Genomic DNA, 23,089 nt, shown 5'->3' with positions numbered 1-23,089 from the left:
GAACTGTCACTGCTGCCTGTGGTGAGTTTCCAGGCCCAGCATTAGAGGTTATAAGAGCCAGGAGGCAGTGGTGTTAGCGCAAGTTTGTGTATCCAACGCACAGAGAGGCCAAACATACCAAAGTGTCAGAGTTTGGAGCAGAGAAAGGTTTATTGCAGGGCCATGCAGGGAGATGGGTGGCTCACGCCCTGAAAAGCCCCGACCTCCCCGAAGGGTTTGCAAAGCATTTTTAAAAGCCAGGTGAGGGAGGGGTGTCGCAGGGTATGTGATCTGCTCGCGCACAATTCTCTGGCTGATGCTGGGTAACTGGGTGGTGTCACAGGGGTTCACACAGTCAGTCTTTAGGCTCCAGGAGGCCTGGGGCTATGTGCTCGTGGTCATCAAGTAGTTAACATCTCCCATTTGGTGGGGAGGTGGGTTTCACATCTGTAAAACAGCGTAGGAGATGTGCATCAAATGCTGTTATCTAGATCCTTCAGAGAGGAGCTGAAGCAGAGGATATGGGGGCAGGGGGCCTGTCCCGGGAAGGCCCCATAGGGTCCCGCTTGGTTACAGCAGGAAGGCTTCTTCTGGCATCCTTGCTTGTTCCCAGGTCAGTAGCTGTCATTTCATCTTAAATTTGGTTCCATCCACGTGCATGAAACGCAGCCAGGATGAAAGAATTACAGCTTTCTCTCTTAGGAGCAAATTATCCCGAGGTCCCCCTTTGGGCCCTAATTATAAAACATGTCACTCGACAGCTATCTCAGCCTGAGTTGTTATTCTAATCGGTTAAAAATAGGAGTGTTGCGCTCCCAGGGCACCAGGAGGGTTTCCCTGGAGCGCCAGACAAACCATATGGAGCTGCCTCGGAAGGGAAACCAGAAAACTCCACGCCCGCTGCCCTGCCTTTGGGGGGCTGTTTCTGGAGGAACAGGGACAGCTCTGCATTCAGTGTGAATGCAGATAGAGGTGCCGCTTTGTGGGTGACGGCGCATTTCTGTGAGGATTCTATGACGATTCATGAGAAAACAGACACGGTACTGTACAACTTCACTGTATATATTTTTTTAATGAGCCTGTGCCTGGCTAATACTGCGTAAAAGACAGCCACGTGGGTTCTCTTCAGCTTCTTTATAAAAGGGCAGAATAAACAGGGCTGTGGACCCTGCCGTTAGGAGCCGCGCCTAAACATTTCCCCATATATTTGCTTTATTTATGGGTGCATGTTTTTGTCTTTGACCCATTTGAAATTTGCAGACATTTTACTCTCTTTTCTAATAACTTTGAAGGATTTCTTTGCCATGTTAACCTCTTTATTGCACCTGTGCAGCAACAGGAGTTGAAGGATAATTTTCTCTTCCGGAGTTCTCACTCCTCACTTTGGTGTTCCTGCTGAGAACTCTGGCTGCTCTTTCTCCCAGCTTTGCATCTTCTCTGCGGTCTTGGCCACTTGTCTCCTTAGTTCTTTTGTCTCTGTGCTTCTTTTGGTTCCACCCTGAGTGCCCTGGCTTACCCCTCCCCTCCCCCATTCAGTGCCCCTGCCCCGTCCTGGGGTTCCTGCAGGAGAGTTTGCATTTGCACAGACAGGGGGGGTCACCCCCCGCCCCCCACACTTGTCTGCAGGTGGGCACTGACTGGGCTGGCTCTCCTTGTCCTTTTTTTTTTTTTTTTGCGGTACGCGGGCCTCTCACTGCTGTGGCCTCTCCCGTTGTGGAGCACAGGCTCCGGACGCGCAGGCTCAGCGACCATGGCTCACAGGCCCAGCCGCTCCGCGTCATGTGGGATCTTCCCAGACTGGGGCACGAACCCGTGTCCCCTGCATAGGCAGGCGGACTCTCAACCACTGCGCCACCAAGGAAGCCCTGTCCTTTTCTTTTTAATAAGCTTTATTTTTAGAACAGTTTTAGGTTTAGAGAAAAATTGGGACGATAGTAGAGAGAGTTCTCATCTACCCTCACCCAGCATGTCCTATTATGGACATGTTAGTATGTTAGTAAGGAAATACATGTACTACCCTTGCAATTAACCAACTGATACTGATCAGTTACTGTGCTAGGCATAAGAATGACTGAAACCTGGGACTATGATAGGTTACACGGCAAAGGGGGTTAAGAGCACGGGTGGAATTACGGTTGCTCATCAGTGGACCTTAAACTAGGGAGATGAGCCAGGTGGGTGCAATGGAATCACGAGGGTTGTTAAAGCTGGAAGAAGGAATCTGAAGAGAGAACCAGAGAGATGTCAGTGTGGGGAGCTCATCCTGGTGTTTCTGGCTTTAGATGGAAGCAGGGGCCATGAGCCAAGTAAGGGGAGTGGTTTCTTAAAGCTGGACGAGGCAGGCCAAGGGATTCTCACCCAGAGCCTCCAGAAAGGAGCCCATGTGTTGACACCTTGATTTCCGCTCAGTGAGATCCGTATTGGACTTCTGATCTACAGAACTGTGAGATAATACGTTTGTTTTATGTTAAGCTACTATGTGGTAACTTGTCACAGCAGCAGTAGAAAACTAATATGATTATTAACCAAAGTCCATCTTTTGTTCAGATTTCCTTGGTCTTTTTCTGCTCCAGAATCCCATCTGGGATACTGTGTTAACCTTTAGTCATCATTTGGGCTGTGACAGTTTCTCAGACTTTCCTTGTTTTTAAATGACTGTGACAGTTTTGAGGAGTACTGGCCAGGTATTTTGTAGAATGTTCCTTAATTGGAGTTTGAAGTTTTTCTCATGTTCAGAGTGGGGTTAAGGGTGTTTGGGAGGAAGAACAGGGATAAAATGCTATTCTTATTGCATCATATCAAGAGTGCATGCTATTAATGTGATTTATGACATGTTGACCGTGATCACCTGGCCAAGGAAGTGCTTGTCAGGTTTCTCCACTGAAAAGTTACTCCTTCCACTTCCCATACTGTGGGACTTTTTTGGGTTTTTTGGGATTTTTTTGGAGCACTTTCTTATGTTTCAGCCACTACAAGATGCTCCGGGATCATCTTGTATATTTCCTCCTCCAGTCCTGGAATCAACCATTTTTCCAAAGAACACTAATCCCCTTTTTCTGGAGGTTGATATTAGAAACCAAGATCTGGGTGCTGGGTGTGCTCGTGGCGTCTGGGCCCTCTCAGCTGACAGAGAAAGGAATTATATATATTACCCTTGTATATATACACATCAGTAAGTGTTTCTATATGTAGCCATTTGTATCTGTAGTAAACTAAACATCAGTTTATACCTGTGCCTTTGACTCTGATTCATTACTGTGTAGATTATTCTTGCCGCTTTGCCTTGCTTATCTGTGAACTCCCACTCCAGTTAGGAGCCTGGCTTACACATTCCATCATCCTTTTTCTTATTTGCTCATTTCTAGTATACCAGAAGTGTATCAGAGTTGTTAATGTAGACTCCATGGAATACAGAACTTATGTATGTTTCTTTGGTCTTACTTCCTAAAGACTCTGTTCATTTCCAAAGTTACTTAAGTCAACACCGTTTCCCTTTACTGCCTTTGCTCCCTTGTTTCATACATTTGTAATACAATTAGATTTTTTTTGGTCATATTCTGCGTTCACTCGGGAACCCCCGGACCTCCTAAATGATTTTTTTTTTTTCAAAATTTGCAGACATTAAGTTTCACTCTTTATGCTGGAAACATCTGTGGATTTTGACAAAGCTATAGTGTCATGTATACACAATTACAGTATCATACAGAGCAGTTTCATCACCCTAAAATTCCCCTGTGTTTGCCTAATTCAGCTTCTTCTTGGCAATCACTGATTTGCCTACCTTGCTGTAGTTTTCCCTTTTCATTTTTCCAGAATAGTTGGAATCATACAGAATGCAGTCTTTTCAGGAAGGCTTCTTTCACTTAGCAATATGCATTTAAGTTCTCTCTCTCTTCCATTTTCATGGCTTGATAGTTTGCTTCTTTTTATCACTGAATAATACTCCATTGAATAATGTACCACAGTTTGATTATCCATTCACCTGTTGAAGGACAGCTTGGTTGCCTCCAGTTTGGGGCAGTTATGAATACAGCTTCTATAAATATTTGTATGCAGGTTTTTGTGTGGACATGAATTTTCAGAACAGTTGGATGAATACTTAAGAGTGTGATTGCTGGATGGTGTAAGACTATATGTTTAGCTCAGCAAGAACTACCAAACTGTCTTCCACAGTGGCTGTACCATCAGCATTCCCATCAGCAATGAATGAGCTCCTGTTGCTGGCATCCTTGTCAGCACTTGGTATGTGATTCATCTTGGGTTAATATTTGAAAGGTGGAAGGTCAATGTCTTAGGTTAATTAATTTTTTCCATATGGATGTCCAGTTTTTCCAGAACCATTTGTTGAAAAGACTATCCTTCATTGAATACCTTTGCTCCTTTGTCAAAGATCAGTTGACTGTATTTGTAGGATATATTCCTGAGATATGATCTGATTCTTTTCCATTGACCTGTGTATCCTATTGCCAATACCACATTGTCTTGATTACTGTAGCTTTGTAGTTAAGTCTTGAAGTTGTATAGCGTGAGTCCTCCAACTTTGTTCTTCTTCAGTATTGTTATCGGCTCTTCTAGGTCTTTGCCTTTTCAAGTAAACTTTATAATCGATTTGTCAATATCTACAAAATAGCTTGCCAGGATTTTTATTGTATTGCACTGAATCTGTAGATCAGGTTGGGATGAATTGACATCTTAACAGTATTGAATCTTTCAATCCATGAACGTGGACTATCTCTCCATTTGTTTAGATCTTCTTTGAATTCTTTCATCGAGTTTTGTAGTTTTCTGTATATAGATCCTGTGCATATTTTGTTAGACTTCAACCTAATAAAAACACCTTTTGCTATTGTCAGTGGTATTTACATTTTTAAAATTCCAGTTGTTCATTGCTGGTATTTAGGAAAGCGCTTGTCATATTAACCTTCCGTCCTGCAGCCTTTCTATATTTGCTTATTCTGTAAGCTTTTGTTTGTCTGTTTATTGATTCTTTGCGATTTTTCTATAAAAACAAGCATGTCATCTGTGAACAAAGGTAGTTTCATTTCTTCCTTCCCTATCTGTATACCTTTTATTTACTCTTCTTGTCTTACTACACTAGCTAGACTTTTAGTATGGTGTTGAGTAGGGAGTAGTGAGAGGGGACATCCTTGCCTTGTTCCTCATCTTTGCAGGAAAACATCCAGTTTCTCACCATTATGATGTTAGTTGTAGGTGTTTTGTAGATATTCCTTATCACACGAAAGAGGTTCTTGATTCCTAGTTTGCCCAAAGATGGTTGGTTTGATTTTAACCATGAATGGATGTTGGATTTTTGTCAAATCTTTTTCTGCATCAATTGGTATGATCATATGATTTTTTCTTCTTTAGTTGGTTGATGTGGTGTATTACACTGATTGATTTGCAAATGTTGAACCAGCCTTGTATACCTGGATTAAGTCCCACTTGTTTGTGGCACATAATTCTTTTCATACATTGTTGGATTTGATTTGCTAATATTTTTTTGAGGATTTTTGCATGGGAGATTCTGGTTTGTAGTTTTCTTTTATTGTAAAATCTTTATCTGGTTTTGGTATTAAGATAATGCTGACCTCAGAGAATGAGGTAGGGAGTGTTCCCTCTGCTTTTGTTTTTTTGAAAGAGATTGTGAAGGATTATTATCATGTCTTCCTTAACATTTAGTAGATTCACCAGTGAAACCATCTGGACTGGGTATTTACTTTTATTGGGCAGGTTTTAAATTATTGGTTCAATTTCTTTAATAAATATAGGCCTATTCAAATGATTTAGTTCCCTTTGTGTGAGTTTTGATAATTTGTGTCTTTCAAGGAATTGGTACATTTCTTGTAAGTTATCAAATTTGTGAGTATAGAGTTGTTCATGGTATTCCTTTAGTATCCTTTTAATATCAAAGGTCCCAGTAGTGATAACCTCTCTTTCATTTCTGATATTGGTAATTTGTATTGATATCTTCCCTCCTTTTTTCCTTTCTTAGCCTAGCTAGAGGCTTATCACTTTATTGATCTTTTCAAAGAATCAGATTTTGGCTTTATTGGTTTTTTGCTGTTGTTTTTTTATTTTGAATTTTGTTAATTTTTTTTTTTTTGCTCGATTTTTATTATTTTCTTCTGCTTTCTTTAGGATCATGTTGCTCCTCTTTCTGTAGTTTCCTAAAGGAGGAGCTTAGATGATTGATTTTCAGTTTTTTCTTCATTTCTAATTTATGCATTTAATGCTATAAATTTCTCTCTAAGCACTGCTTTTGCTACATTGTACATTTTTTTCTAAGTTGTGTTTTCATTTTTATTTAGTTCAAATATTTAAAAACTTAAGACTTCTTCTTTGACCCATGTGCTGTTTACAAGTGTGTTTAATCTCCATATATTCGGGGATTTTCCAGCTATCTTTCTGTTACTAATTTCTAGTTTAATTCCACTCTAATTTGAGAGTGTACTTCATGTGATTTTATATTCTGTTTAAATTTGTTAAGGTATGTGTTATGGCCCAGACTATGTTCTATCTTGGTGAATATTCCATGCAAGCTTGAAGAATGTGTATTCTATTGTGGTTGAATGGAATGTTCTATGCATGTCACTTAGATCCAGTTGATGGATCCTTACTGAGTTTCTACCTGCTTGATCTATCAATTACTGAAAAGTGGGTATTGAAATCCCCAACTATAGTAGTATATTAATCTGTTTCTCCTTACAGTCCTATCAGTTTTTGCTACATGTATTTTGATGCTCTGTTAGATGCACATAAGGATTGCTATGTCTTCTTGCACAATTTACCCCTTTATCATTATGTAATGCCCCCCTTTATTTTTCTTGTTCTGAAGTCTACTCTGTCTGAAAATTAATATAGCTACTCCATCTTTCTTTTCATTAATGTTAGCATGGTATATCTTTCTCCATTTCTTTACTGTGCCTCCCCCTCCCCCCCAATCCCTTTTCCTTTAATCTGACTCTAATAAAGTGGGTTTCTTGGGGACAGCATACAACTGAGATTAAAAAAAAATTTTTTTTTCATCTATTCTGAAATCTCAGTCTTTTCATAGTGTGTTTAGACCATTCACATTGAAAGTGATTATAATATACAGTTGACCCTTGAACAGTGCAGGGGTTAGGGGTCCCGACCCTCTATGCAGTCAAAAATCTGTGTATAACTTATAGTTAGCGCTCCAAATACCATGATTCCTCCAGCTCTGTGGTTCCTCCGTATCCATGGATTCGACCAACCAGGGATTCAACAACCGTGGATCATGCAGCACTGTAGTATGTACTATTGAAAAATATCCATGTATTATGTGGACCTGTGCAGTTCAAATCTGTGTTGTTCAAGGGTGAACAGTAGTTGGATTAATATCCACCATATTTGTTTTCATTACATTAAAAAAAAGTCTCTTTCTGCCTTGTTTGGTTTCAGTGGAATATTTTATGATTCCATTTTCTCTCCTCTTAGGCTATCAATTATACTTCTTTCAAAAAATTTTTGTAGGAGTTGCCCTAGAGTATGCAATATACATTTCAAACTAATTTAAGTCTACCTTCAAATAACACTGTCTTATAACAGAGTGTTTTCAAGTCTTCCCTCTGATCCTTTGACATTGCTGCTATTCACTTCTTCCATGTGCTGTGATCACCCAGTGCATTTTCACTATTATTACTTTAACAGTTATCTTTTAGATCAATTACAAATAAGAAAAAGAAAATATTTTAGTTTGCTTTTTTTTTCTTCTCCAGCACACCACTTGCTTTCTTTATGTAGGTCTTAGTTCTGACATATCATTTTTATTTCTCTCTGAAGAACTTCTTTTAACATTTATTACCGGTTAGGTCTACTGGAAATGTATTCTTTCAGTTTTTGTTTGCTTAAAAAATTCTTTATTTCTCCTTTACTTTTGATGAATAGTTTCACTGGATATAGAATTCTAGGCTGGTGTTTTTTTCTTTCAATGCTTTAAATATTTCATTCTACACTCTTGCTTGTATGGTTTTTAACAAGAAGTCTGCTGTAATTCTTCGTTCCTCTACAGGTAAGCTGTTTTTTCCGTTTCTGATTTTCCCTTTGTCTTTGCTTTCTGCAATTTGAATATGATATGCCTATGTGTGTATTTTTTGGTATTTAACCTGTTAGATGTTGTCTGAGCTTCCTGTATCTGTGGCTTGGTGTCTGTAATTAATTCTAGGAAATTCTCAGCCATCATAACTTAAAACAGTTTTCTCTTTCTTCTTCTGGTATTCCATTTATGTATATCTTGAACCTTTTAAAGTTGCTCCACAGTTCTTGGATGCTCTTTTTCGTCTTTTCATCTTTTTTTCCCCTTTGTATTTCAGTTTGGGAGATTTCTATTTACTTATCTTCAAGCTCATCTTGGCTGTGTCCAGTCTACTGATGAGCCCACCAAATGCAGTCTTCATTTCTTTTAGTGTGTTTTTGCTTTCTAGCATTTCTTTTTGACTAGTTCTTAGAGTCTCCATTTCTCTGCTACATTACCTATCTATTCTTGCATATTGTCTACCTTTTCATTGGAGCCCTTAACCTATTAATCACAGTTATTTTAAATTCCTTGGGTGATAATTCCAAGATCTGTGCCATGTATGATGCCCATTCTGATGCTTGCTAGCTCTTCAGATCATGTTTTTTCTTGCCTTTCAGTATTCTTTGTTGAAAGCCAGACATGATGTGTTGGGTGGTAAGAACTGAAGAGTGGTTCTTTATTGTGAATTGTATGTTATTCTTACTATGACTTGGGCTGTGTTTAAGGTTTGCTGTAGGAGCCTATAGCTACAGCTGTAGGTGCCTCAGGTTTCAGATTCCTGAAGTGTCCTGGTTTTGATCTCTTCTGTCTTTGGGCTCCTCCTCAGATGGGGTCTTGCTGTTCTTTCAGATGTCATGTACTGTCACACTAGAGCCTGTTGATATTGTGGTAATGTACAATTTTACCACCTAAAGTCTTTAAGGGGCACGAGCTCGCTGTATCCCCCTTTGTCTGGCAAAGCAATACAGCTATTCTTTTCTACTTCACCCAAAACTCTGTCTCTGAGATTCGATTCAGCGCTGGTGCACAGAGGCCAGGTTTTTAGCATCAGTACTAAGTAAAGTAAGTCAGAAAGAGAAAGACAAATACCATAAGATGTCACTTACATGTGGAATCTGAATAAACATATCTACGTAACAGAAGCAAACTCATAGACATAGAGAACAGACTTGTGGTTGCCAAGGGTGAGGCGGGGAGGATTGGGAGGTTGGGATTAGCAGATGCAAACTAGTATATATAGGCTGGATAAACAACAAGGTCCTACTGTAGAGCACAGGGAACTCTACTCAATATCCTGTGATAAACCATAATGGAAAAGAATATGAAAAAGAATATATTTTATATATATATATAAATATAAACTGAATCACTTTGCTGTACAGCAGAAATTAACACAACATAATAAATCAACTATACTTCAATAAAATTTAAAAAAAAAAAAAAAAAGACTGCTCCTGCTCTGGGTTACTGCCCAGCCTGCCCACTTCCGTCTTTTGTTGCTCAGGGTTTTACCAAACGGAGCTCTGAGTTTTGGTGGGAGTGCCAAGTGTGCATGCGTGGGATGTGTACATGTGAGGGTCTTTAGTCCTTTTCTAGTCTCCATCGGCCTCCTTATTACCCCCCCGTATTTGATAGGCAGACGTGTTTCATCAATCTTACACAAGTGCAACCTTAACTCCACACTGCTCCCTTCCCCCCAACCTGTGTGTTTCCTCAGAGCTCCCCTAAGCTGCTGCTTAGATTCTACATTAAAGCACAGAGCTTTCAGGCCTCTCCGTTATCTGTAAGTCAGCAGCCAACCAGTAAGGAGGCAAAAATTGTGGGCAGCGTAAGGAATAGTTGCTCTAAAACCCCACAAACCCTTTCTCCCTTCTTCCCCTAAAGCCATTAAGTGGGACAGATCGCGGTGAGTGTGGGGGTGGGGTGCGTGGGCAGTTGGAGCCTGGAAAGGATGAGGAGGGCATCTGCCGGCGGGGGGGACAGTGGTAGCAACCAGTTTGTGTCGTATCCAGTGTTTCTCAAAGGCTGCGTCATTCTTAAAGGGTTGTGCCCTGTCCCCTTCCCTCCTGCCTCAAACCCATTGGATAAAGTAGGAAAACGTGAACCCAGACTGATATGGCTAAGTGAACAAGCTGAAAAGTTAATGAGGAACAGAGTTTCAAAGTAATTCTCCACGGAGTGCTTGTTAATGACAAAGAGAAAGGGGATACCGCTCGGGCCAGAAGCTTGGCAGACACTCTTCATCCACCCGTCAAAGGAGTGTTATCAGTAACGGGACAAAACAAAACTGCCTGGCACCTGACAGGATGGGATAAAAGGGATACAACATCACTTCTGTGACTCATTGCAAAGAGGTATAACCTGAATCTAATTATGCTCTAATTATGATGAAGCATCAGACAAAACCAAACTGTGGGACATTCTGCAGAAACTTGTGGACCTTCCTCAGGACCTGTTACGTAAGAATTAGAGGGTCTTAATCCTCTCAACCGTCTTGAGTTCCAGGCAATAGAAGGTTGGGCAGGAGCAGGTGCTGTCATTTTTTCCCTCTGCCGTCGATTCATGGTGCTTTTCATGACAACAGGATGGTAAACTTTTGTGTTGTGTGCTTCATGGTCTGTGAAGGACTTCGATACGTTTTCTTTTTTTTTTTTTAATATTTATTTTATTTATTTATTTGGCTGTGCCAGGTCTTTGTTGCAGCCGGCAGGCTCCTTAGTTGCGGCATGCAGACTCTTAGTTGCAGCATGCATGTGGGATCTAGTTCCCTGACCAGGGATGGAACCTGGGCCCCCTGCATTGGGAGCATGGAGTCTTAGCCACTGGACCACCTGGGAAGGCCCTCAGTATGTTTTCTTATTTGCTTCTCACAGTTCCCTGCTGGATTATTCTTCCACCTTTGCGAGGATGATATAATAATAATAATAATCAAGGGCAACATTTAGGTAATACTTCTCACGGCCAGGTGATAGTCCTAGCCCTCTGAATGCTGCATACATTAACTGGTTTAATTCTCACAGTTACCTTGTGAGGAAGATACACTGTGGTTAGTCCATTTTACAAACGGGGAAACTGGGGCGCAGAGAAGTTAAACAACTTGCCCAAGGTCACACAGGTGGAAAGTAGTGGAGCCACAATTCAAGTCAGGCCATCAGACTCTGGATCCCTAGCCTTTATTTACTGCAAGCTGTGGCCTCCTGTACCGTGCCGCTGGGGGAATCAAAGACTCAGCTCGCTTGGGTGGCTTGTCAGGGGACCCCTTGTTCACTTACTCATTGATTCTGCAAATCTGCGCTGAGTGGCCACAAACGCCAGGCTCTGTTCCAGATGCTCTGAAACGCGACAAGGCAGCTAGATCTCTGGGTTTCACAAGCTGGACACCAGGCCTGCTGCCCGGGGTCGAGCCTAGATGCAGCACACGTGCACGGGGAGCGGGTGGCTGCACGTGGGCTGCTGGCCTGTTCCTGTGCTCACACGTGCATTGTCCTCTTGTCTCTTGAAGGTCGCCTGGTGGGTGCCCTGGATGCGGTGCTGGATTCCAATGCCCGGGTCGCTCCGTTTCGAATTCTGCTCCAGGTCCCCGGCTCCCAGGTGTATTCTCCCATAGCATGTGGTGAGTTACTGAGTGGATCGGACGTTTACTGGGCCGTGGCCACGGGTGAGTTTTGTTCCAGGTGGAGCGTTCCCCACCCTGAGGTCTGAGCATGAGTATCCGCATGGTCGTGACGCTAGAAGGTAACTCCTTCTAGAACCTCATCTGCTGCCATGAGCTCTTTGTTCTTCCTTTCTTTTTTGTTTTTTGTTTTCCAACCACTGGAAGCATGTAGAGGCTCTAAGCTTGGGCATCCAGGCTTTCAAGTGGTGTGTTGGTCCAGGGGGGCTGTGAATCCAGCTGTTTTCTTCATCTTGTGTCTGACATAACACACGAGTCAGGGGCATGTGCATATACCGCAACAGGGCAGGGGAGATGTCTGGGGCTGGGTCTGTCTTAGGCCAGCCTTCACCCTTGTTCCATGTGTGCACTGGATCACTGGACGGCTGAGCCCTACGGGAATTTAGAAATCACCTTCGCATCCTCTCCAGCTGAGCTTCAGTTCCTCCTGCATGCACTGTCCAGTACTCTGCCTCGTCACTCCAGCTCCTCTGGGGCTGGGAATCGTTGCACCCTGAGAAGCCACTTCTATTAAAAAACAAAACCGGGGCTTCCCTGGTGGCGCAGTGGTTGAGAGTCCGCCTGCCGATGCAGGGGACGCGGGTTCATGCCCCAGTCTGGGAAGATCCCACATGCCGCGGAGCAACTAAGCCCGTGCACTACAGTGACTGAGCCTGAGCACTAGAGCCCTTGAGCCACAGCTACTGAGCCTGCATGACACAACTACTGAAGCCCGTATGCCTAGAGTCCGTGCTCTGCAACAAGAGAAGTCACCGCAGTGAGAAGCCCACATGCCGCAATTAGAGAAAGGCTGCACGCAGCAACGAAGACCAGATGCAGCCAAAAATAAATAAATAAAATAAATAAATAAAAATAAAATAAAATAATGTATATTAAAAAAAACCCAAGATGTGTCTTTTTAATTACACAAGTAATAAATGTTCACCCTTCAGAAGTTAGAAAATAGGTAAAGAAAGGAGGAGAAAGAAATCACCTATAACCTTTTATCTGGTGCTAATTACTCTTGTGTCTGCATATGTGCCTCTCCACAGAGGTTTTTAGTTGTGTTTTTTTCCTCTTAACATTTTACTTATTACCATAAACTTTCATTGTCACCTCACATTCTTGAACAACATTGGATGACTTTTTATTTTTTTTCCTGGAAAAAATACAGGAAAGTTTAAAGAAGAAAATTGTCATCCATACCCCCCATTACTAACAACTGTTCACATCTTGACATGTTTTTTCCAGTCTGTTTTTTTTGAACACATCATTCTCTATTTGCATTAAGTGAGGAAATGATGCACGCTCAATATAATCAGTTAATACGGGAAAGTACAGAGAAGAAAATGTATCTTGCCCCACATCCCAGGCACCCAAGGGTACCTCCAGTGACACTGGGGTCACATCATCCAGACAACTTTCTTTTTTTTTTTTTCTTTTTTTTTTTTTTTTGTATTTTTTTGGCCACACTGTGTGGCTTGGGGGTATTAGTTCCCTGACCAGGGATTGCACCTGGGACCACGGCAGTGCAAGCCTTGAGTCCTAACCACTGGACCACCAGGGAATTCCCAACACAACTTTCTAATGCATTTAGACAAGTCCAGGGATAGTTATGAAGAAGGATAGACGTGCTTTATAAAAATGCAGCTTGTCTGACAGTGCTAGTTTATAATAAAAATATTGTTTTTAGTGGATTTCAATAAAAGGAAAGATGCTGAAGTGAAACGAAAGAACTATTAAACTTCAAATAAACACCGAGCACTTACTTTCTAAAAGGTTCATTTAAGGTCAAGGGGAGAGATGTTTAAAAACATGTCAGAATTGTGGCTTTTGAAGACAGTGTTTCCGTTCTGGCAATGTTCATTGACTCCCCTCCTGAAGGACAGGGATGCCAGCGTTCTCATCCCTCCCCTGCTTCCCCAGCCTCTCATTTTTTTTTTCTAACATCTTTATTAGAGTATAATTGCTTTACAATGCTGTGTTAGTTTCTGCTTTATAACAAAGTGAATCAGCTATACATATACATATGTCCCCATAACTCCTCCCTCTTGCATCTCCCTCCCACCCTCCCTATCCCTCCCCTCTAGGTGGACACAAAGCCCCGAGCTGATCTCCCTGTGCTATGTGGCTGCTTCCCACTAGCTGTCTATTTTACATTTGGTAGTGTATATATGTCCATCAGGCTCTCATTTTTAAAAGTCTTACTATTCATTGTATGTGGTAATTTCCATTCTCTTCTGTAACCACGCTTTCCACCACTATTTGGCTCAGTTCTCTATGTAAGTTGATTTAATGCTTCCATCAGGTACAGCTTTCCCAACACAGTCTTTTATTTTGGTTCCTGTCTTAATTGGCTATATTCCTGTTTTCTTCTCCTAATAACATCTCACATTTGCAAGTGTTTGTGCCTTGCTTTTGGACTCGAATGACACCTTGGCTGGGTATGATGGGCTCTGGCCAGACTCTGGAGCTTGGTGGCCATCACTTCAGGGTCTTTCAGTAGTTAAGTGGCAAAGGGAGAAATCTCAGGCTGGTCTGATTCCTGCCCCCGCCATTGTGGGTGATGTGCTTTTTGTGGGGATAACTGTTTTTTATCACTGAAGTTCAGTAGCATTAGTCCCTTTAGTAACTTGGCTATAATCTGTTACTCCCTTGAGCGTGTACCGTGTTACATTTTTCTGGAACTCCACGTGCTCTTCCAGGACGCAGATTGATTTCTCTTTTTTTTGGCTGCGTTGGGTCTTCATTGCTCTGCGCAGGCTTTCTCTAGTTGCAGCGAGCGGGGGCTTCTCTTCTTTGCGGTGCGTGGGCTTCTCATTGTGGTGGCTTCTCTTGTTGCGGAGCACGGACTCAAGGCGCGCGGGCTTCAGTAGTTGTGGCTCACGGGCTCTAGAGCCTAGGCTCAGTAGTTGTGGCGCACGGGCTTAGTTGCTCCGCGGCATGTGGGATCTTCCTGGGCCAGGGCTCGAACCCGTGTCCCCTGCATTGGCAGGTGGATTCTTAACCACTGTGCCACCAGGGAAGCCCCAGATTGATTTCTTTAATCATTTAAGGAAATGTTCTTGTATCATTCTGTGTACGTATTACATTTTTAAAAATGCATTTTATGTTCTGTTGATTGGATTCCTCACTTCAAGGACACTTTGTTAGACAGCTGTTGTCTGCTTTTAATTTCTGTTTTTCTCTTCGTAAAAATGCATAGATCTTTAATAAAAGAATTGACTGTACAAGTGTACATCCCTTTGACAGTATTCCTTTTGCCTTCATATGTGCATTACTGGTTATGCTATAGGATTTCTCTGTTACAGCGCTAAAAGGCAACTGTTTAGGGAAGACGCAGATAAAGGAAGGTATGTAAGGCAGTATTTCTTTTAGGTACAATAAGTGTAGTAGCGTTTCAGGAAGACTGTTTTTCTTGACCTGCCGTTTTCAGCTGCACTTTCCATGCTGGTTGTATAACCCTTTCCTCTAAGTTAATTCCATTTTCAGCAGTATATTCCAGACTCTGCTGCCTTTAACTGATCTACTGATTTTGCTGTCATGTGGTTTTGATCCTCAGTTCATTTTCTTAGGTCTCCAATCTCCTGTTTCATCTCTGTAATTCCACCGTCTCAGCTTTGAGCTCTTGTTTTATTGAACTCACGTTTCCGTTACATTGTTTGGGAGCATGAAGCCTTTGTGGCCATTTCTTCCTCTTCATTTTCCTCCAGGATGGCATCTCTGTCTTTTGAGCAAGCACCTCATTCTCTTCTCTTCATCCCTTTGGAGTGTTTTGCTTGGTGGCTGTGCTGTTTCTCCCCATCTTGCTCACGTTTGGACATGGTTCCCCAGACCGTCAGTGTATTATTTGCATTAATATAGTGAGCGTGGCTTTTTTTTTTTTTTTTTTTTTTTTTGCGGTACGCAGGCCTCTCACTGTGGTGGCCTCTCCCGTTGCGGAGCACAGGCTCCAGACGCACAGGCTCAGCAGCCATGGCTCACGGGCCCAGCCGCTCCGCGGCATGTGGGATCTTCCCGTACCGGGGCACGAACCCGTGTCCCCTGCATCAGCAGGCGGACTCTCAACCACTGCGCCACCAGGGAAGCCCTGTGAGTGTGGCTTTTTGATGCATATTTTGGGGACAGAGCAGGGAGGGCTGGCATGCTGCTGGCTGGGATGTGGGATGGGAGGGACAGGACCCTGTCTTCTCTCCAGTTTCTCCCCGGATTCCTCTTCTCTCCTCTGCCCCAGGCAAGGGAGGTGGGCTCGCTCTGGATTTGAGGCTTTTGATGAGCATATTTGAATTTTTGTCTCCTCGCTAGATGGGCTTCTGGGGAGTCGGCAGTGTGGGGGAGTTAGTATACAAGGCTGCTCGGGTCCCGAGTCCACATAGCCCAGCAGGTCCACAGTAGCCAGTCCGGGCTCCGGGGCGACACAGTGTCATGTTTGATGGCTACACAGCATTCAGTCTTATGGCTGTAGCCCGATTTACTCATCCCGCCCTTTATTAGATACTTAATGGGCTCTGATTTTTAAGTATTTTATAAGCCTAAACGAACATCCGATACTTAAATATTTTAGGATGCTTGCAATCCCCGAAGTCCACTCATTTGAAATATTTGATGCCTGCCTCATACCCGACTCATGCTTGGTGCCAGGGAGTCCTGGGTGAGTGTGTGAGGGGGCGTCTCCCTCTACCGGACCTTCCAGGGCCGTGGGGAATCGGATAGCCATCTGGAAATGGCGAGTACAGGTGGAACAGGGTTAGGAAAGCGAGAGAGGCCGGGACCCTAGAGGAACACGTACGAGCACACCTCGTTTTACTGCACTTGATTGTGCTTCGCAGATGTTGCATTTTTTTTTTTTACCAGTCCAAGGTTTGTGGCCAACCCTACATTGAGCAAATCGGTGCCATTTTTCCAACGGCATTTGTTCACTTTGTGTCTCTGTGTTACATTTCGATCATTCCCTCAGTGTTTCAAGTTTTTCTTTATTTGTTACAGTGATCCGTGATCAGTGATCTTTGATGTGACTGTGATTAAAAAGATTACCGACGGGCCTCCCTGGTGGCGCAGTGGTTGAGAGTCCGCCTGCCGATGCAGGGGATACGGGTTCGTGCCCCGGTCTGGGAGGATCCCATATGCCGCGGAGCGGCTGGGCCCGTGAGCCATGGCCGCTGAGCCTGCGCGTCCGGAGCCTGTGCTCCGCAACGGGAGAGGCCACAACAGTGAGAGGCCCGCGTACGGAAAAAAAAAAAAAAAGATTACCGACTTGCTGAAGGTTCCGATGATGGTTACCTTTTTTGTAGCAATAAGGTGTTTTTTTAAATTAAGGCATGTACATTGTTGGTTAGTTTATTTTTTCATCTCTTCATGTCTTCTATTACTTAAATAGTTCTTTTTAAATTAATTATCTGTTTTATACATATTAGTATATATATGTCAATCCCATCTCTCAATTCATCCCCCCTTCCCCCACTTGTAGAGGAACATGTAGATGTTCTGCCTTGCAAACAGTTTCATCTGTACCATTTTTCTAGTAGAGTCCACATATATGCATTAATACATGATATTTGTTTTTCTATTTCTGACTTACTTCACTCTGTATGACAGTCTCTAGGTCCATCCATGTCTCTACAAATGACCCAGTTTCATTCCTTTTTATGGCTGAGTAATATTCCATTGTATATATGTACCACAGCTTCTTTATCCATTTGTCTCTCGATGGGCATTTAGGTTGCTCCCATGACCTGGCTATTGTAAATAGTGCTGCAGTGAACATTGGGGTGCATGTATCCTTTTGAATTATGGTTTTCTCTGGGTATATGGCTAGTAGTGGGATTGCTGGGTCATATGGTAATTCTGTTTTTAGTTTCTTAAGGAACCTCCATACTGTTCTCCATAGTGGCTATATCACTTTACATTCCCACCAACAGTGCAAGAGGGTTCCCTTTTCTCCACACCCTCTCCAGCATTTGTTGTTGGTAGATTTCCTGATGATGCCCATTCTAACTGGTGTGAGGTGATACCTCATTGTAGTTTTGATTTGCATTTCTCTAATAATTAGTGATGTTGAGCAGCTTTTCATGTTCCTCTTGGTCATCTGTATGTCTTCTTTGGAGAAATGTCTATTTAGGTTTTCTGCTCACTTTTTGATTGGGTTGTTTGTTTTTTTAATATTGAGCTGCATGAGCTGTTTATATATTTTGGAGATTAATCCTTTGTTAATTCATTTGCAAATATTTTCTCCTATTCTAAGGGTTGCCGTTTCATCTTGTTTATAGTTTCCTTTGCTGTGCAAGTGCTTTTAAGTTTCATTAGGTCCCACTTGTTTATTTTTGTTTCTATTTCCATTACTCTAGGAGGTGGGTCCAAAAAGATCTTGCTGTGATTTATGTCAAGGAGTGTTCTCCCTATATTTTCCTCTAAGAGTTTTATAGTGTCTGGTCTTACATTTAGGTCTTTAATCCACTTTTTAAAAAAAAATAAACTTATTTATTTATTTTGGCTGCATTGGGTCTTTGCTGCTGCACATGGGCTTTCTCTAGTTGCGGCGAGTGGGGGGCCACTCTTCATTGCATTGCACAGGCTTCTCATTGTGGTGGCTTCTCTTGTTGCAGAGCACGGGCTCTAGGCACGTGGGCTTCAGTAGTTGTGACACGCAGCCTCAGTAGCTGTGGCTCGCGGGCTCTAGAGCGCAGGCTCAGTAGTTGTGGTGCACAGGCTTAGTTGCTCCGCGGCGTGTGGGATCTTCCCGGACCAGGGCTCAAACCCATGTTCCCTGCACTGGCAGGCAGATTCTTAACCACTGCACCACCTGGGAAGTCCCTAGATCTTTAGTCCATTTTGAGTTTATTTTTGTGTATGGTGTTAGGGAGTGTTCTAATTTCATTCTTTTACATGTAGCTGTCCAGTTTTCCCAGCACCACTTATTGAAGAGACTGTCTTTTCTCCATTGTATATCCTTGCCTCCTTTGTCATAGATTAGTTGACCATAGGTGCGTGGGTTTATCTCTGGGCTTTCTATCCTCTTCCACTGATCTATATTTCTGTTGTAGTATTATTTCTGTAGTATTATTTCTATTATATTTCTGTTGTAGGCTTTGTAGTATAGTCTGAAGTCAGGGAGTCTGATTCCTCCAGCTCCCTTTCTTTCCCTCAAGATTACTTTGGCTATCTGGGGTCTTTTGTGTCTCCATACAAATTTTAAGATTTTTTTGTTCTAGTTCTGTAAAAAATGCAATTGGTAATTTGATAGGGATTGCATTGAGTCTGTAGATTGCTTTGGGTAGTATAGTCATTTTCACAGTATTGATTTTTCTAATCCAAGAACATGGTGTATCTCTCCATCTGTTCTTGTCATCGTTGAGTTCTTTTATCATTGTCTTATAGTTTTCTGAGTACAGGTCTTTTACCTCCTTAGGTAGGTTTATTCTTTTTGTTTTAGTGGGGAATAGGATTGTTTTCCTTAATTTCTCTTTCTGATCTTCCGTTGTTAGTGTATAGGTATGCAAGAGATTTCTGTGCATTAATTTTGTATCCTGCAACTTTACCAAATTCATTGATTAGCTCTAGTAGTTTTCTGGTGGCCTCTTTAGGATTCCCTATGTATAGTATCATGTCATCTGCAAACAGTGACAGTTTTACTTCTTCTTTTCCAATTTTGTATTCCTTTTATTTCTTTTTCTTCTCTGATTGCCATGGCTAGGACTTCCAAAACTATGTTGAATAATAGTGGTGAGAGTGGACATCCTTGCCTTGTTCCTGATCTTAGAGGAAATGCTTTCAGTTTTTCACCATTGATAATAATGTTTGCTGTGGGTTTGTCGTGTATGGCCTTTATTATGTCGAGGTAGGCTCCCTCTGTGCCCACTTTCTGGAGAGTTTTTTTTTTTTTTTTATCATAAATGGGTGTTGAATTTTGTCAAAAGCTTTTTCTGCATCTATTGAGATGATCATATGGTGTTTATCCTTCAGTTGGTTAATATGGTGTATTACATTGATTTGCATATATTAGAATCCTTGCATCCCAGGGATAAATCCCACTTGAACATGGTGTATGATCCTTTTAATGTGTTGTTGGATTCTGTTTGCTAGTATTTTGTTGAAGATTTTTGCATCTATATTCATCAGTGATATTGGTCTGTAATTTTCTTTTTTTGTAGTATCTTTGTCTGGTTTGGTATCAGGGTGATGGTGGCCTCATAGAATGCGTTTGGGAGTGTTCCTCCCTCTGCTATATTTTGGAAGAGTTTGAGAAGGATAGGTGTTAGCTCTTCTCTAAATGTTTGATAGAATTCACCTGTGAAGCCATCTGGTCCCGGACTTTTGTTTGTTGGAAGAGTTTTAATCACAGTTTCAATTTCATTACTTGTGATTGATCTGTTCATATTTTCTATTTCTTCCTGGTTCAGTCTTGGAAGGTGATACATTTCTAAGAATTTGTCCATTGCTTCCAGGTTTTCCATTTTATTGGCATAGAGTTGCTTGTTGCTTGTAGCAGTCTCTTAGGATGCTTTGTATTTCTGCAGTGTCTGTTGTAACTTCTCCTTTTTCATTTCTAATTTTATTGATTTGAGTCCTCTCCCTCTTTTTGTTGATGAGTCTGGCTAAAGGTTTATCAATTTTGTTTATCTTTTCCAAGAACCAGCTTTTAGTTTTATTGATCTTTACTATTGTTTCTTTGTTTCTATTTCATTTATTTCTGCTCTGATCTTTATGATATCTTCCCTTCTACTAATTTTGGGTTTTGTTTGTTCTTCTTTTTCTAGTTCCTTTAGGTCTAAGGTTAGATTGTTTGAGATTTTTCTTTTTTCTTGAGGTAGGATTGTATTGCTATAAACTTCCTTCTTAGAATTGCTTTTGCTGCATCGCATAGGTTTTGGATCGTAGTATTTTCTTTGTCATTTGTTTCCTGGTATTTTCTGTTTTCCTCTTTGATTTCTCCAGTGATCTCTTGGTTATTTAGTAACATATAGTTTAGCCTCCATGTGTTTGTGTTTTTATGTTTTTTCCCCTGTAATTGATTTCTAATTTCATAGCATTGTGGTCGGGAAAGATGCTTGATATGATTTCATTTTTCTTAAATTTACTGAGGCTTGATTTGTGACCCAAGATGTGACCTATCCTGGAGAATGTTCTATGTGCACTTGAGAAGAAATCTGCTGTTTTCGGATGGAATGTCCTGTAAATATCAATTAAATCTATCTGGTCTGTTGTGTCATTTAAAGCTTGTGTTTCCTTATTAATTTTCTGTCTGGTTGATCTGTCCATTGGTGTAAGTGAGGTGTTAAAATCCCTTTCTATTATTATGTTACTGTCGATTTCCTCTTTTATAGCTGTTACCATTTGCCTTATATATTGAGAGGTGTTCCTATGTTGGGTGCATATACATTTATAATTGTTATATCTTCTTCTTGGATTGATCTCTTGATCATTATGTAGTGTCCTTCCTTGTCTCTTGTAACATTCTTTATTTTAAACTCTATTTTATCTGATATGAGTACTGCTACTCCAGCTTTCTTTTGATTTCCATTTGCGTGGAATATCTTTTTCCATCCCCTCACTTTCAGTCTGTATGTGTCCCTAGGTCTGAAGTGGGTCTCTCGTAGACAGCATATATGTGGGTCTTGTTTTTGTATCCATTCAGCGAGCCTTTGTCTTTTGGTTGGAGCACTTAATCCATTTACATTTAAGGTAATTATTGATATGTATGTTCCTATTACCATTTTCTTAATTGTTTTGGGTTTGTTTTTGTAGGTCCTTTTCTTCTCTTGTGTTTCCCACTTAGAGAAGTTCCTTTAGCATTTGTTGTAGAGCTGGTTTGGTGGTGCTGAATTCTCTTAGCTTTTGCTTGTCTGTAAAGCTTTTGATTTCTCCATTGAATCTGAATGAGGTCCTTGCCGGCTAGAGTCATCTTGGTTGTAGATTCTTCCCTTTCATCACTTTAAATATATCGTACCACTCCCTTCTGGCTTGTAGAGTTTCTGCTGATAAATCAGCTGTTAACCGTATGGGAGTTCCCTTGTATGTTATTTGTTGTTTTTCCCTTGTTGCTTTTAATAACTTTTCTTTGTCTTTAATTTTTGTCAATTTGATTACTATGTGTCTCGGCGTGTTTCTCCTTGGGTTTATCCTGCCTGGCACTCTCTGCACTTCCTTCACTTGGGTGGCTATTTCCTTTCCCATGTTAGGGACATTTTCAACTATAATCTCTTCAAATATTTTCTCAGGTCCTTTCTCTCTCTCTTCTCCTTCCAGGACCCCTGTAATGTGAATGTTGGTGCATTTAATGTCGTCCCAGAGGTCTCTTAGGCTGTCTTCATTTCTTTTTTCTTTATTTTGTTCCACGGCAGCGATTTCCACCATTCTGTCTTCCAGGTCACTTATCCATTCTTCTGCCTCAGTTATTCTGCTATTGATTCCTTCTAGTGTATTTTTCATTTCAGTTATTGTATTTTTCATCTCTGTTTGTTCTTTAATTCTTCTAGGTCTTTGTTAAACATTTCTTGCATCTTCTCGATCGTTCCCTCCATTCTTTTTCTGAGGTCCTGGATCATCTTCACTATCATTATTCTGAATTCTTTTTCTGGAAGGTTGCCTGTCTCCACTTCATTTAGTTGTTTTTCTAGTGTTTTATCTTGTTCCTTCATCTGGTACATAGTCCTCTGCCTTTTCATTTTGTCTTTGTTTTTCTGTGAATGTGGTTTTCCTTCCACAAGCTGCAGAATTGTAGTTCTTCTTGCTTCTGCTGTCTGTCCTCTGGTGGATGAGGCTATCTAAGAGGCTTGTGCAAGCTTCCTGATGGGAGGGACTGGTGGTGGGTAGAGCTGTGTGTTGCTCTGGTGGGCAGAGTTCAGTAAAACTTTAATAGGCTTGTCTGCTGATGGATGGGGCTGAGTTCCCTCCCTGTTGGTTGTTTGGCCTGAGGTGACTGAGCACTGGACCCTACAGGCTCTTTGGTGTGGCTAATGGTGACTCCGGGAGGGCTCACACCAAGGAGTACTTCCCAGAACTTCTGCTGCCAGTGTCCTTGTCCCTGCAGTGAGCCACAGCTGCCCCCACCTCGCCTCTGCAGGAGACCCTCCAACACTAGCAGGTAGGTCTGCTTCAGTCTCCTATGGGGTCACTGCTTCTTTCCCTGGGTCCCGATGTGCACACTACTTTGTGTGTGCCCTCCAAGAGTGGAGTCTCTGTTTCCCCCAGTCCTGTTGAAGTCCTGCAGTCAAATCCCAGTAGCCTTCAAAGTCTGATTCTCTGGGAATTCCTCCTCCCGTTGCCAGACCCCGGGGTTGGGAAGCCTGACATGAGGCTCAGAACCTTCACTCCAGTGGGTGGACTTCTGTGGTATAATTGTTTTCCAGTTTGTGAGTCACCCACCTAGTGGTTATGGGATTTGATTTTATTGTGGTTGCGCCTCTCCGACCATCTCACTGCGG

The 23,089-nt window shown here is 41.9% G+C and overlaps 1 protein-coding gene across 2 annotated transcripts in view; it reads left to right on the top strand.

Annotated features, from left to right (window-relative positions):
- TBC1D8 (TBC1 domain family member 8) overlaps positions 1–23,089 on the top strand; it is a 131,202-nt gene that overhangs the window by 33,622 nt on the left and 74,491 nt on the right. For both annotated transcript variants that reach the window (XM_082641947.1, XM_082641948.1), the window contains exon 2: positions 11,520–11,630. In XM_082641947.1, the coding sequence (XP_082498073.1) occupies positions 11,520–11,630 (111 nt within the window). The remainder of the gene's footprint in view (positions 1–11,519; positions 11,631–23,089) is intronic.

The sequence above is a fragment of the Mesoplodon mirus genome (genome assembly GCF_964341445.2).
Source record: "Mesoplodon mirus genome assembly, chromosome: 14".
Lineage (NCBI taxonomy): Eukaryota > Metazoa > Chordata > Mammalia > Artiodactyla > Ziphiidae > Mesoplodon > Mesoplodon mirus.
This window is presented reverse-complemented; position numbering and strand designations above follow the sequence as displayed.